This window comes from Musa acuminata, chromosome BXJ2-6 (genome assembly GCF_036884655.1).
Source record: "Musa acuminata AAA Group cultivar baxijiao chromosome BXJ2-6, Cavendish_Baxijiao_AAA, whole genome shotgun sequence".
Lineage (NCBI taxonomy): Eukaryota > Viridiplantae > Streptophyta > Magnoliopsida > Zingiberales > Musaceae > Musa > Musa acuminata.
The window spans coordinates 9827081-9841897 of NC_088343.1; the positions used below are offsets into that span (position 1 = coordinate 9827081).

At 43.6% G+C, this 14817-nt stretch overlaps 2 protein-coding genes across 6 annotated transcripts; both read right to left on the reverse strand.

The window, feature by feature from the left end:
* Positions 1-206: 206 nt before the first annotated feature.
* Positions 207-4668, reverse strand: LOC135614708 (respiratory burst oxidase homolog protein B-like). The gene is made up of 11 exons (XM_065112352.1): positions 3991-4668; positions 3754-3913; positions 3615-3663; positions 3423-3536; positions 2902-3333; positions 2435-2821; positions 2132-2343; positions 1947-2049; positions 1791-1873; positions 810-1396; positions 207-482 (listed from the first exon to the last, which is right to left on the reverse strand). The coding sequence occupies exons 1-11, from the start codon at positions 4568-4570 to the stop codon at positions 373-375; spliced, it is 2817 nt and encodes a 938-aa protein (XP_064968424.1). The 5' UTR covers positions 4571-4668; the 3' UTR covers positions 207-372.
* A 4538-nt stretch (positions 4669-9206) lies between these two features.
* Positions 9207-13852, reverse strand: LOC135586458 (scarecrow-like protein 1). Of its 5 annotated transcripts, none has more exons than XM_065112355.1 (6): positions 13622-13852; positions 13430-13534; positions 11854-11913; positions 10256-11754; positions 9860-10015; positions 9207-9754 (listed from the first exon to the last, which is right to left on the reverse strand). In XM_065112355.1, the coding sequence occupies exons 4-6, from the start codon at positions 11638-11640 to the stop codon at positions 9556-9558; spliced, it is 1740 nt and encodes a 579-aa protein (XP_064968427.1). In that variant the 5' UTR covers positions 11641-11754; positions 11854-11913; positions 13430-13534; positions 13622-13852; the 3' UTR covers positions 9207-9555. The 5 variants fall into 5 exon arrangements, with proteins under 5 accessions (XP_064968427.1, XP_064968428.1, XP_064968426.1 ...); XM_065112356.1 differs by lacking the exon at positions 11854-11913 and adding an exon at positions 13150-13271; XM_065112354.1 differs by lacking the exon at positions 11854-11913.
* Between the last annotated feature and the right edge of the window lie 965 nt (positions 13853-14817).

Genomic DNA, 14817 nt, shown 5'->3' on the forward strand with positions numbered 1-14817 from the left:
GTCTTATTGGCTCATCAGTCCTTGATTGATGTGGACCAATTCATGCTCATACATCAAATCTATGACTGACTAAAAGGTCTGTAGATGATCTCTAGCCCCTCCCAAAGTAAACGTTGGTGGCTTAACTCAGTCCTTGGCGTTGAACGAGCAGACTATCTAGGATAAACAAATCTAGCATAAAGATGAATACGAGTAGACAAGAAAAAGAAGGGGAAAAAAAAGGACAAATAAATGATACTGTACAAAATAGTTAAGGAGCGTGCTCTATATGGATCTAACGACCCAATGTTTTTGATGATCATCCAGAGTATAATAGTATTTGTACGGTCTGCTATATAGCCAGTGGTGTGTGTCTAAGAGAGATACGGTGGATCAAAAGTTCTCTTTGTGGAAGTCGAACTTTGTCGTGGTCTTATGCGTGAAATCCTGAGCCAGCTGGCGTAGCTCTTTCGTCAGCGCCGGGGCTCCGCAGTAGAACACGCCTGGAATCACAAAAGTTTTGGCGAGGTTAGCCCCAAGTCCAAACAGCGCTACAGTATAGTATTTGTCAATGAGCGTAGGAAATTTCACACCATTGTCATAAGCGATAACGATAAAGGACACTAAAAGTCAATACGAAGCTGCTGTTGGTTGCAAGCTACTGATTTCCGATTAGATTACTACCGGCATGACCATTAATCTAATGCTTGCAGTCCACTTCACTTGAACATTAATAAACTAGAGAGGCAATAATTCGGCAGCATGCATGTGTATCAAGTACCATATGGTGACCAATTTCTTTAAAGGGAAGACAAGACCGGGGAGCATACCGATTCGTTTTTCGCGGTGGTTGAGGGCGATACGCTTGTAGACGTTCCGCCAGTTGGGGCGGGCGAAGTGGGACTTGACGCGGGTGCCCGACACCACGTCCACCCCGTGCTTGGCGTGGTTGAGCGACTGCAGCATGGCGATGAGGGCGGAGCGGGCGTCGCCCTCCTCGTACACGCTGGTGCAGTAGTTGTGCAGCTCGATCACCCCCTTCTTGTCCGTCTCCGCCACCTCGTTCATCACCCCCCGGAACCACTCGAACGAGTCCTGCTCCCTCGTCACCCAGTAGAAGTAGGCCCGCCGCGTCCTGAACGACGACGTCGACACCGACACCGACGTCGACGTCGACCCGCCCCTCTTGTGGTGTCCGCTGTTGCTATTGCTGCCTCCCCCCCGGTTCTCCAGGTCCTGCTCCTCCACGTCCCCCAGCCCCAGCGACTCCAACTGCTTCATGTTGTTGACGATGTCCTTGACGATGCTGATGAAGGGGGTGGCCCCGATGCCCAGCCCCACCAGCAGCACCACCTCGTACTTTTTGTAGTCTTGTGCCGGTGCGCCGTATGGCCCGTCGATCAGCACCCTCGGAAAGCTGTAGCGTAATACAAGCGCGATTCATCTCTTTGAAATAACCAATTCTTATTAATCCTGTGCATATGCCCAACATCTCCCATCCCTGCCTCGGTCACCGAGTCCCCATTTTTCTCGCAACAAGACGAAAGATCCCGATCGGCGCAACCTTTGGTCGCGTTCAGGATCTGTCGACTGCATGTTTGACATGTGAACTTTGGACCGCCCACCCTGTCAGTTCCCACCCACCCCTCTAGGGATGATGGGCAGTCAATGCTGACGGTCCCAATCGTCCCGTACCTTCGCTGCAGAGCAGCAGGCATAGGGCAGCCAGGCACATGGCAACTCCAGCAGATTCTCGTGAATAGAGAGAGAGAGAGAGAGAGGCAACGAGGGTCGGGATAAGCACGACTCACCTTGGATTCATCCCATTGTTGCTGCTATCACCGTAGTCAGCTCTCAGCAATCCACTCCTCCCGCCGGTGGGCGGCTGACACACCTGAACAACACCAAGCTTGCGTTACCGACGCCTGTTGAAACCTTCGAAGCCACATCACCAGAGCAACACATACCTCTGAGAAAACCATTTTGAGCTGCCTGGTCCAGTCGCCCAGCGTCCTTATGTGCACACTGATGTAGTCGTCTTGCGGAGCCGAGGTGATGGAGAACGGGTGCCTGTCGCATACCTTGTTACTACAATTTGGAGACTGCGAAGGAGGTCTGTCTAATTGACATCGAGATCAGCATCGATTATTACCATTGGAAGGGGGAGACTGCAGCGCAGTTAACGAAGATGTACTGGCCGCTTCTGTACTTGAAGCCCTGCGGCTTGGACACATGCAGCGTCAACACGTTGCCGGGATACACCGCCACTTTCAGTATCTTCACCGGCCTCACGCTCGACCTCAATGCCCTCACCAGCCTTTCGCTCGCGTACAGTATCACCGGGATCGCCAGATACATCCACGTCTGATCCACCGCAACATGACACGGAGATGATGCTACTTAGCCCAAGTAATCGAGACGAAGAAGAGTACCGTCGCCGTGGATGTGCACCTACCGTTTTCTTGTACCATTTCTTGGAGAGGTAGAGGAAGTAGCCGTGGACGATGAAGAGGATGTAGACGATGACGAAGAGGTGGTGGGAGTACCAGAAGGCGTTGAACCCGGTGAGCCGGTTGAAGGGCTTGGGCAAGCTGACCCGGCCGCGGCGGAACCACGGGGTGGCCAGAGTGAAGGCGATGGCCATCAGCACCACCATCACCACCCCCGTCCACCCCTCCTTGCCCTTCACGAACCACCAGTAGTTGTTGGGCCTGGTGTCCCCGAAGAAGGGCTTCATCGGCTCGTACTCCGCGTCGGTCGCGTGCAGCAGCCGCGGGAAGTCGCACGTCAAGTGGGAGATGGCATGCAGCCCCACGCCCACCGCGATGCCGACCGCGATCACCTGCATTTAACTCCATCGATCAATTGCCATCGGCAATCCATTGCGATAGAATGCGAATGGATTCATCAAGAGTAACCTGCCTTGTGGAAATTCAGATTGTCGTCGAAGGGGACGACTTTGCCGAGCTTGGTTTTGGTGCGCAGCCAAGTGACGGTGTTGCGGCAGACGGGGAGGAGGATGAGGGCCATGTTGAACTTGAGGGTCTCGGCGCCGCCCTTGGCGACGCAGACGCAGTAGCCCATGACGTGGTACACCGCCCGGTGGCGGTACTGCACGAACTTCCAGGCGAAGAGGCCGGCGCAGATGCAGAGCCACAGCGCCATCACCCACACCCGCTGCCAGTTGTCCTCCAGGAAGTACCTCGCCCGCTGGTACCACCGCCGCAGCGGGTTCGGCTCCTGCGTCGGCCTCAGCTTCTGGCTCAGCAGCTGACTCAGGTTCCGGCTGTTGGTCGTCCCTATGTTCATCGACTGCGTCGGCGCTTGCAGCAGCAGCATCTCCAGGTTGTATATCTGATGACCACCCAAAGATTTCTCAACTCGGTTAACGGCGATCATGGGATTCGTTCGTTTTCAAGCTCAAATAGGAAGCAAACAATCACCTCAATGTAGCCAAGATCGTTGGGATCCAGTTCTTCCATGATGAGCCGGGCATACTCCTCCGCCTGTTCTTTGATCTTGGACAGCTTGTTGGCCGAGGCGCTCAGGGTGATGATCTGCGCCGTGTGTTCGATTACGTTGTTATTATACTTCCATGTTTCAGATGGAGAAGGTACACGCTCTTAATTGCTTACCTCTTTGACCTCTTCCTCCGTTATTCTTCCGTCCAAGTTCTTGTCCACCCTGCGCAAAACAGAGACAGCGAGTTAGGGGGGAAGATGTCGCGGTGACTCGTAGTCTTATCACTCGTGGATTCATCAGTCGATTACGTACATGTCGAAGAAGGTCTGAAGCCTGGAGTCGAAGCTCTGGTCCGAGATCTGCTCCCAGAATTCTCTCAGCTCCGCCTTGGTGATCTTGTCCCCGGTGATGTGTCTTCTCCTCGCCAGCGCGTCGAACAGCTCTCCTGCGAACTCCTTCGACTCCTTCATGCCTACGCCATTCGTTTTGCTCCCAAATTAGAGGATGAAGAAGTAGCAGTAGTAGTACATAGACGAAGAGAATAATTACCTATGCACTGGGCGAAGAGGGAGCGGGGGAGGGCGCCGTCTGCGGCGAGCTCGTCGAAGCGCTTCTCGACGGCCAGCCACCCGGCGGCGCCATCGGTCTTGGTGATGAACTTGAGCCCCTTGAGCGCGTGGGCCGCCGCCGACCTTGACCGGTCGACCTTCCCGCCGGCGGTCGGGCGCTTCGTCACAGAAGCCAGCCGCCGAAGCTCCTGCGACACCTGCCGGATACGCGACGACGCGGTCCGGATCACCGACGATCCGAACGACGCCGACCGCCGCTCCAGCGTCCGCGCCAGCAGCGACACCTCCGGGTCCTCCATCTCGCCTCCCCCTGCTCCGGCCGCCGGCTTCACGCTGTGCACCGCCACCGTGTCGTCGCGCACGTCCAGGGTGATTTCCACGTACGCCTCGTCGTCTTCCCCGGCGGCGGCGGACGAGGCCGGCAGGTTGAACCGGGCGCTCTTCCGGCTCCCCCGCTTGCTGAGCGGGCCACTGAAGCCCACCCGGTCGCTGCCCACGCTCTCCGTCTCGACCATGTCGGACGCCTGGTAGCCGTCGTCATCGGTTCCCATCCTCTGCATCACTTCAGCCTCTCCCACAAAACACCGATCGCCTCGAAACCGGTAGCTGTTATCCTATTACATGTCATCACTCACAGAAGCACGCACACATATAAAGACCGAGTTGGGCGAACTCAATTCACGGCTCCAGAAACGTGTGCAAATAGGAAGGCATGATAATGGTGGCGGACAGTTCCCTCGCCAGCGTTTGACCAAGAAGAAGCGACCAAAGAAAACGCGTGGCATGTCGATACCATCACGAACGAGCCGCTGCGGTGGGGTCGATCGCACTGACCGCATGTGTCTCGGCGTCGCTCCGTCGGGCCGGACGCCGTCAACGGGAGGAGATCACGTTCTCACATTTGCGTCCGGGGAGGAAGACGAGCTCGATTAGACCGTCATCTCTTTTCGCTCGTAGACGAAGACGCGTTTGTGTGTCCTCCAAATGTTACTGCTGCTTTGCTCACAGCACGGTAAATGGAGGAATTTGATCTGCCCGTCCACCTACCTGCCTACCTCGTCTTGGGAAAGCTTGTTGCCAACTTTCCTCCTCCTCTTTCTCCTTTCTGCTTCCCCTGAAGCTTACCGTTCCTCCCAAATTTATGGCCCACGGATTGCCGCTGTCCATGGAGGAATATTACCTACCCAGTTTTGGGATTTCTTCTTGGGAAATCTCTCTTTTCTCATCCTCCGTGGCATCTTCGCATTCTACGACTTCTCATCCATTTCACACGCATCATCGACATGAACGTCGAAGAAGATTAGCAGATTACGAACACTGTTTATACGCCGATGACATTACCTTTCTTCTTCTTCTTCTTCTTCTTCTTCTTCTTCTTCTTCTTCTTCTTCTTCTTCTTCTTCTTTTAGTCTCTGGAAATTATCTAAGGTTTTTGGAATTATGTATAATATTTCAAGATTATTCCTTAAGAGTTTTAGTTAAATTAGAAAAAAAATTATTTTAATTAGAGTTAAACTCCTGACTTAATTCCTCTAAAAATAATGAGCAATATATTAATTAATAAATAGGAGTTTGAAACAGAGAAGAGGCTTCCAAGAATCACATTTGGTAGATTTATATATTGGTATATGCAATAATATATATATATATATATATAAAGAAATTTACTTTTGAAACAAAGAAATAATTATTATTTTTTCTAATTTTTATTTATTTATTTCTATAGTTTGAAATCTCATTCGATATATATATTTTTCTTCTGAATATACCGTAGTTGATAATTATTTTAAAACGTATTACTAAAGAAGACAACCTTTCCTTTACTAATAAACCACCATAAAAATAAAAATGATGATTGCATGAACATTTTTTAAGGAACATTAAGAAAAATCAAAGATGGAGGAGCTTCAATAGTTTTTGATACCAACCAAGACTTTTTTTATTGTCAAAGTCATCTCCGTGATCATTCATACCATTCTAGAGGAGCACTAATGGAGGCCGGACAATGTTGAACCATAAACATGCTTGGTTGTGGTCATTGAAAAATCTAACAAAATCTATCAATAAAGAAACAACAAGATTAGGTCGACTCAAACAAATAGTGGATTTATCCACTCCAAAGAGCTTTCTTTGATTACAACACCATCAACTTGGTTTATATTCGACACAAACCAAAATAATAATAATAATAATTAGTATTTGTAGGTAGGTTTAGAAATCAAACTTGGATCGAGTTGTACTAGTATTAGATTGGGTGTGGATAGGTCCCACCCAATGAATGCCATGGGCGCCGCTTGTTTTAGGAATGGTGAGTTCCCAACCCCACAATGCTTCCCTACTCGATTACGCATCTTATATTTCTTTTGGCATGTGAATTTTGATGCATATTTGGGGTCCCAATGAGGCACCCAACTTTGAATTTTCAATCCGAACACGATTAATGTTTTTGTTTTGGGGCACAAATCTTAAATTTAGATTTAGATTTATACTTTATAATTCGACGAGAGATGATTTTGAACATTCATCTTTTAAGTTTATCGGATTCCCTTAAGGTGAGTACAAATAAAAATTTTCATTAAATTGTATGATGAGAATTTAAACCCTCAATAATAAATTGAAATGTCAAAACAAAAAATTATATATATATATATATATATATATATATATATATATATAAATAAGATGAATTTATTTGATGAAGTTGAATCTTGAATCAAACTATTATGAGGTAAATGTATTTAGTAACTAAGATTAGCTGATATCTTCGTATAAGAGATTAATATAATGTGATTGTGATTATTAATCATGAAGTTGGATAGTTTTAATCTTCTAAGCATATGGATAGAGAGAATAAGAAAGAGAAAACAAAGTCAATCTCGTAGACCCCAAAGTGCTTGGATCTAATTTTTGTGGATTAAAGATAGGATCAAACGACAACAATATCCTGTGTCATAGGAAACTCGTGTGGGAATTGACGAAGAAGGTTGCGGTGGAAGGAGAAAAAAAGTGGACTTGCCACCTTGAACGCATGCATGTATATTATTGATTTAGTACAAACGGGATTCGAGGGAAGGGAAAGTGTGGCATAAATGTCATGCATAACTCCTGCAAAGCGTAATTATTCAACGTGATCGTCGTTATAATTCAAAAGGTTGTGGTCAGCCTCTCTCTCTCTCTCTCTCTCTCTCTCTCTCTAAGAGATAGTCCTTTTAATTTATTTTTATTTCTACATGGTCTTTCTATAATAATGTTAATGCTGTTTTTTCTTGGCTATCCCATTTGCGTTGAAGAGTCAAATTGGTTAGAGGTTGATTTGATCGTAAGATCGGTGTTGGGAAGTGAATGAATTAGATTAAGTCACCTACATAATTAGGCTTGATAATATATATATATATATATGATTTCTCAAAATGGAGAAACTTGCTAAGCTAGTATACATATATTGAGAAAAATTTGTTGAATTATGGGATCACATATGGTAGGCGTAGGGTCAAAAGGGAGTTGAGTAATATCTATATGAAATTTTAGAGTATGTATCTACATATTAATTTTACTATTCCATATCTTTTGGATATATGTACATGAATATATTATATATGACTCAACTATTAACTTTTTATATATTAATAAGATGCTGTCTTGATTAATATTTTATGTTTAATGATAATATTAATTTTGATCAATAATCTAAGATGTTGAATCTAATCTTGTTATCTAAGTTAATACTACTAAACTGGGGACATGACTCGTAGGTAATTATCGACACATTATCCTCATTTGATCGGTGATATAAGACCAGAATGAATGTTGACCCCATCGGATTCTAACACTTTATAAAGATTATTACCCCTTAACCGTATTTGAGTAGTTCGACATACGATCCTACGGTTTATTAATGGTCGAATGACTCGTGTAATTCCAACACATTACAAGAGGTCTTTCGAATACATTTTTCGGGCTCCTTTATTTTTCTCATCTTAATATTTGACTAAATCCTCTAAACCCCTTATCGATTTAAGTATTAGAAGAGTATTATCACCTAATCTTTCCTAACAATCTTCCCAAGTAATCGAGGAACTAAGCTATGTAACTCTGCATAAGAGTGTTTATCTCTGATATTTTTTTCATATTATATTGTTAGGAAAGATTTGGTAGAATATTGCTTGTTGATAATTTATGGTGACACGGTAATTATGTTGCCCAATCTCGATCGAAGTTGAATGATTTGGAATCCTCCTATCATGCTATTAGTCGTAAAATATCCTAATGTCATATAATATATATATATATATATATATATATATATATATATATATATATATATATATATATATATATATATATATATATATATATATATATATATATATATATATATATATATATATATATATATATATATATATTCAATAGGATTCGTATGCATTCACATTAACATAAAATCCGATTTAAATTTGTATCCGCGTGGAATTGACGACACGTTGAATCTCAGACAACTCATACCCAGCTCAACCTGGGGTTGGATTTCAAGTTGCATTGAGTCAAACTCTATGCGTTGACAAGTAAAGGTCAATGCAGTCAACGGAAAAAATTGAAGTGCGCGCGTTCCTCCATGGATGGCGTTCGATGGCCGGCGCAGTGAGGCCAGTTTGAACGGTTCGGACGGTCGTCCTGTTTACCAGCCCACTAAAGCAACAGTATTGATGTCACCGGCGGCCTCTCTCTCTTTCTCTCTCTCTCTCGCTCTCTCTCGCTCTATCTTAATGGGTACGTCTGAAGAGGAAGTCAAGAAAACACATTTGCTGAGACAAAAGGAAAGTTCTTCATTTGTCTTTTAATCAGAATCTACGATCACGTAAATAATTAACAAATGATAAGTCAGTAGTAAATAATAATATATTTCGAAAGGAGAAAGACAGTCTTATAAAGACGCCTTCGATAATGAGCTAGACATTATAGAGGAAGAACACAAAGTTGATACGGAAGAAGGTTTGTGGTACGGCTAACCTTCAAAAAGTTTCAGTGCAACAACACAAATGATGAATCAACTACAAAAGCTTTTCATTTTTTATAAGCCGCAAAGACGAGATTCGATCGTAACATCTTTACACATTTTCGAGAAAAATTATGGACTGAGAATCCATAAAAACCGAGTTTAGTACATCACAAGATGATGAGACGTCAAGCCGAACAAAGTGAACCAAATGCATCGTCAACAGATTAATGTAATGTTTTAACATGTAATAATAATTAGTCAAGTAAGCTAATACAAGTATTAATTAAGTGAATACTGTTGATTTTTAGAATGAACATCCAGTCTAATAAGAACTAAGCATACACAATAAGCATACACAATAGAGGGAGTATGAAAGGGAAGAACCCGGTAAATGTCTTTATTTCTACCTCTTGATCTTGGAATACCTCTGCGTCACACCAACCGCAATCGGGGTCAGATATGCATTCGCTTGAGCAGATCTCGCGATTCTTATTCACATCAAGGATTAGTACGGTGATACCTACCACATGTAATGCCACCAGGAAAGCCTCATCTCCAAGCTGAGGTGACAACCAAAGTTTTGTCCTCCCAGCCGAAGTAAAGTGCCCCACTTTCCTCTTTAATCTTGTATCGATCACAGTAGGATCCTGACAATGCTCGTACCGATCCATTGACGTTGGTGCCGAATGGGCATGAGACGAACCCCGCCATTGTCATTCTTGCCCTCCACTTTCCGGCAACCTCGTACCTTTTTTTGGTTGGAATTGGAAGTTGTTTTACTTAGTAATGTGATGTTTCGTCAAAAATTCCAAATATTTAGATAAGCTAATAACAAAAATATTTTCAGGATTACCTCTCTATGCGGTCAGCACCTTCACAGGCCACGATGTTGACGATGTCTCGTGCAAGGCATTGCCTCTCCACGTTCATTCGGTCTGAGCTATCCCTCGGAAGAGTTGCATCGAGTGAATCAAAAACCGCTGAATAATAGTTGTAGACCTCCATAAACCTATCATTTTGTATGTTCAATGTTTTGAGAAAAATAAAAACTGCAGATAGATTATGATGAGTATATACATGGGACGAAAGCAACAGCGATAAATACTTATGGAGGAAAGAAGTAGTGGCTCATAAGGAAAAAGGAAATAGAAAAGAATTATGCACATTTGCAAACAAAGAAAACAATTTATTGGCAGTGGAATAAAGAATAAATTATAGAAAAATAATGTAAAGAGGTAGGAGAAACAACCTGGGGAGGAATGGAGCTGTGTTAGTGTTCATATCCTGCTCAACAACTGTGACCAGTTTTGGTCCCAGGCCCTTCACCATTCGAAGCAGCTCATCCCTTTGGTTCACCGTTGATACGCTCTCATCTGGCATATGATGCAGTTGAAATGCAAAGTTAACCACAAGTGCCTCCCCAAATCGACGATCTAGCATTCCAGGTGTTACATCTCCACTCTTCACAGCTATTGCACTAAATTCAAATGGGACATCAAGCTCCTCTGCCAGCTTCTCAAGGCGCCGTCCAATAATTTCCAAGCCTCCAACTGCCCGTTGCACTGACTCGGGATCATCCACTGCAGATATCCTCAAGTGTGGTGGTTTGTGCGGCCAGGTTGAAAGAGTTTGTATCAAGGTTATGTATTGACTTCCTTGGTTTAAGTCAAAGTCTATGATATGAACTTTTTCTTCATCTCTGAAAGCTTCTATGATTATATAATTTGCTGCCATGTAACCAAATTTGAAACATGGGCAGACCTCAAACAGAATCTGCATCGCTGAAAGCTGATCTGAAGTTGGGGGTTCTTTACATTTTAGAGCCTTATAAAGGCCTCGTCCTGAAGAGGCTATTCTAGCTGCAAGACCTTCCACCATGTAGGCTGAAAGCCTTTGTGGAGGATCCCCCTGAATTGAAACCATTTGACGGAGCTCAGCTATGATAGCTTGTGCCTCCTCCGTGACACCTTCAGATATCGCAACTGCACAATCAAAAAGTAGCTGCTTGGGGGTTCTAGGTTCTCTATTGCTGCCAATATAGCTGACGTTTGAATCCGATGATGACTCTTTTGGTGACTTTGTAAGTAATAGGTCCTTGATAGGCTCAGTCCAATCATCTTCAATTCCCATTATCTGGTACGAATCCACCAAATCCTCATCAGTGTCATTCAGTAAGACCTGCTCGATCTCTTGAAGCTTTAACCTAATTTCATCCTCACCATAGTCTATTTCGTGATCTGAACTTAGATTCTCAGATAAAGAATGGGAGGTCTGATGCGAGATGTTAGAACTTGCCGAGGAATCAGGATGCTGAACTGCTTCAAAGAAGGACCTGTAAGGATTTTCCAATGTGATAGATGAGTGAATATTAGCCATCAGCTGATAGGGAGCTGAAGGAACTTGAAGATAGAGTCTTGGAATGGTGGATGTGGATGCTTGAAGTGGACCAACATGCATCATTTCTGAAGACGAATTGGTGAAGTCTGAATGGCACGATGGTCCATTACAGTACATCCGTTTATCTGCACTTAATATTTGCCTAGATATATGTAAGCTATCACCACCACCTTTATGTGCATAAGGTTTGGACTCTCCGTAGGCAGAAGATGAATCTGCAGACCTTACCATAGACATGTTGTATTCTCCTAATTTACTCAAGGTGCTGAACAAAAATTGCAGTTTGCAAAGCCAAGATGCTTCCTAAGCTGATTGACATATTCAGGCCAGTTTGCGACAAACACCATAGTGCTGTGATCACAAAACACAATGTCAGCAAGGGCTAGAATGTCTATCTTGTCAGTGACCTATCTATACAAGAGGACATGCATAAACAGCTTAAGCTATAACCTTCTGATCTGTAGCAGTTTGGATGCTTCAAATTAGCGGCAAAAGCAATAGTGCCAATATCTGATAGAAATTGATGAATCATTATAATATAGCTACAAGTAGTTTTGAGAAAGAAAAAAAGAAGAAGCTAAGTTTAAAATATTTAGAAAAACAAATGAAAAAATTGGCATGGTTATATCCCACAAACGAGCATGAGATTAAGAAGAACCATGTAATAATTTAAAAACTGAACTACAGAACAATATCCAGCTGCATTGTTGAAGTGGTAGAAAGAGATAGCATGTGTTGATGGATTTGTTGTAGCAGAGCTTGCTAAAATATTTTCAGAGAACTAAAAGAAACTATCAGAGACATGTAGAAAGACATGACTAGTTCTTCAGACAAAGAACATCATATGAAAATTGCAGCTACTTCACAGGAAAGATGGTTTGCTTAAAATCAGCGGTACTCTCTTTAACCAAGTTTCAGGGAGGAGTGACCCCCACCTCAAATACCTAGTAAAGTCCAAGGGCACAACTCTCACAAGGACTTGAGCACAGAACCTCTTCAGAGGAAGAAGATAACTAGCCACTAGATCAAAGCCTGGTTATAATTGGATATAAAAGTTCCAGCGTAGCTAACCATTCACAAGTTTAGAAGTTAGAAGGAACAGAATCTTAAATCAGTTAGAAGGACTCAAGTTTAGAAGTTAAGCATTCACAAGTTCCAGCATAGCGAACGAGTATATTTCACAGAACAACCAGTCGCAGCTGATGTCCTTTTGGCTCAGCAAAGATTGTTGATTCATTCTACCGACAAGTCGAGAACTTATAACATTTCCAATCTATACTACTCCTTGCATAATAAGTAACTACTGGAAGAAGAATTGTTCGAGGACATTATACACTTAGTGCTGGTTTTGCATACTCGGGGTCTTAGAATTCACTTTTTTATTTAACTTGCTAAGGCCAGGAAGAATGTCAGTCATAATAAAACATTTTCAAGATTCAAGAATGGCTTGATTTAGTGTACATGGAACTAACAAACTTTATTCACTGGACTAAGGCTTTAACTGTCCAAGTATCAATACACAATGTATACAAATTGCGAGTCGAATTTGGATTTCAGGATGACAACTTTGTTGAGGACATATCCTTGCAGAGGATATTTCCATATAGCCATGCTTTAGAATCTTCAAGAGATCACCCAACTTAGATGCAAAACTGTTCCAGCAACTTCTACCGAATCATAATATCATCATAGCAATACAAAAGAGACAATCAGAACTAAGGTAAACAATGGACTATTAAGTCTCACCATATCTGCCACTAGCAAGATTATGCAGCTAGTATAAACTACTAGTGAACAGAGCATGAATCTCGAAGAAAGTTCGAAAAGGACCCTTTTGCAAGGATAGTTGCTCTGTCTTGTCAAACAGCCTACAAAAAGTCATGATCCAATCGAGCTTAATGGTAACTAAATCAATCAAACATGATCAACTTAATCGCATCCAATAACATACAAAGACGATAACTAATAGTGCACACAAGGCGACCAATTATGAATTAGCTCAATGGTAGCAACCAGAAATCCGTACCGATTGGAACTACTAAGGATTCTTGAATCGAATTACTCGAGAACCAACGCCAAAGTAGCTTTCCCGATCCCAAAGATTATTGTGACCGATCATAATCTCAATTTCCTAAGAGACATGGAACACTCTTTTACGGCAAAAAACACAAAGCAACACAAGAAAAAGCAGGAAAAGTACGATCGATCTGGGTATTACCTGGTCTTCGATCATGGGAACTAGCTGAAACCCGAGGGTGCTGTCTTGATCGCAGATAGCCGAGGGCGTAACGATCTAATGAATGATAGGATTCCAGAAGGGGTCGTAGAAGAACAAAGGAAGGCCGAAGGCGACGGACGAGATCGCGTGGATCGGTGGACGGAAGAAGGAGTGGTTGTGAGACGGCGGACCACGGAAGCGGAGACGCCTGTGCGCGATCCCGCTCGGGAATTAAAATAATGGCGTTTCCATTACAATGGGCGCAGTGAGTGCTATTTCCCACACTGCCGCGACCCACGAGTTCCGGTGGGTCACGCGCAAAACCATCAGTCCCAAGTCAAAACTTCGAGAGTCTCATCCGGGGGCCCACCTAAACACGTACACTACGCGCGTACTTTCTACTCGTGGACGGAGCAATTTGGGTGGGTGGCGGTCGCTCCGAACGCAGCGAGCTTCCCACGAGTAATACTTTTAACCGCCCGTCTGTCGTCACCCGCTTAGGCACCCTTATGATCATTGGTACAAGATAAGGGACTTACGTGGGGCTCACATGCGGGCCCTACCAAAACACCGCAAGAGGACCCGCATTTTTTGCGCCGCGTACGGAATCATTTCTTGATTCAGAGCTGTAGCTTTGTTGCCGAAAACACTTCTATTTGCTTTTTGGTGTACTGCTTCACGATTCAGAGCAGTAATTTTGTTGCCCAAAAACGCCTCTCTCTGCTGCTTCACTGGCACATTGGAACTGCTCAACTCTATCCTTTCCACCAACCCCACTATGGGAACGCGTGCGATAAGTCGAGTTAGGCAGGACGAAAAGACGTTCTCCGATTGGTTGATAGAGGTGGATCCCACACAAGTACAGCTGACCTCGCGTCATCCGATGTCAATTACGGATGACATGGATCGTTTTATGACTAATATCATTATTATTATTGCTGCAAAGACAAGCGTTAGGAATTGTTGAATAAGATTTCAAGTTATCAATATTTGGTAAATGGCTTTAGTATGCTACCATCACACGCTAATCATATCTTACTCTAAAAATTTATTGGATAATGTTTCAAGTAGTAAAATTATTATCTTAAACTGAAACTACATTTTGAAGATTTGTCCAATTTTAATTTGGCTAGCATTTACTAACATAAGCAAACAAAAAGGATCGTGTGTATCTTAGGACTTCATATATATATATA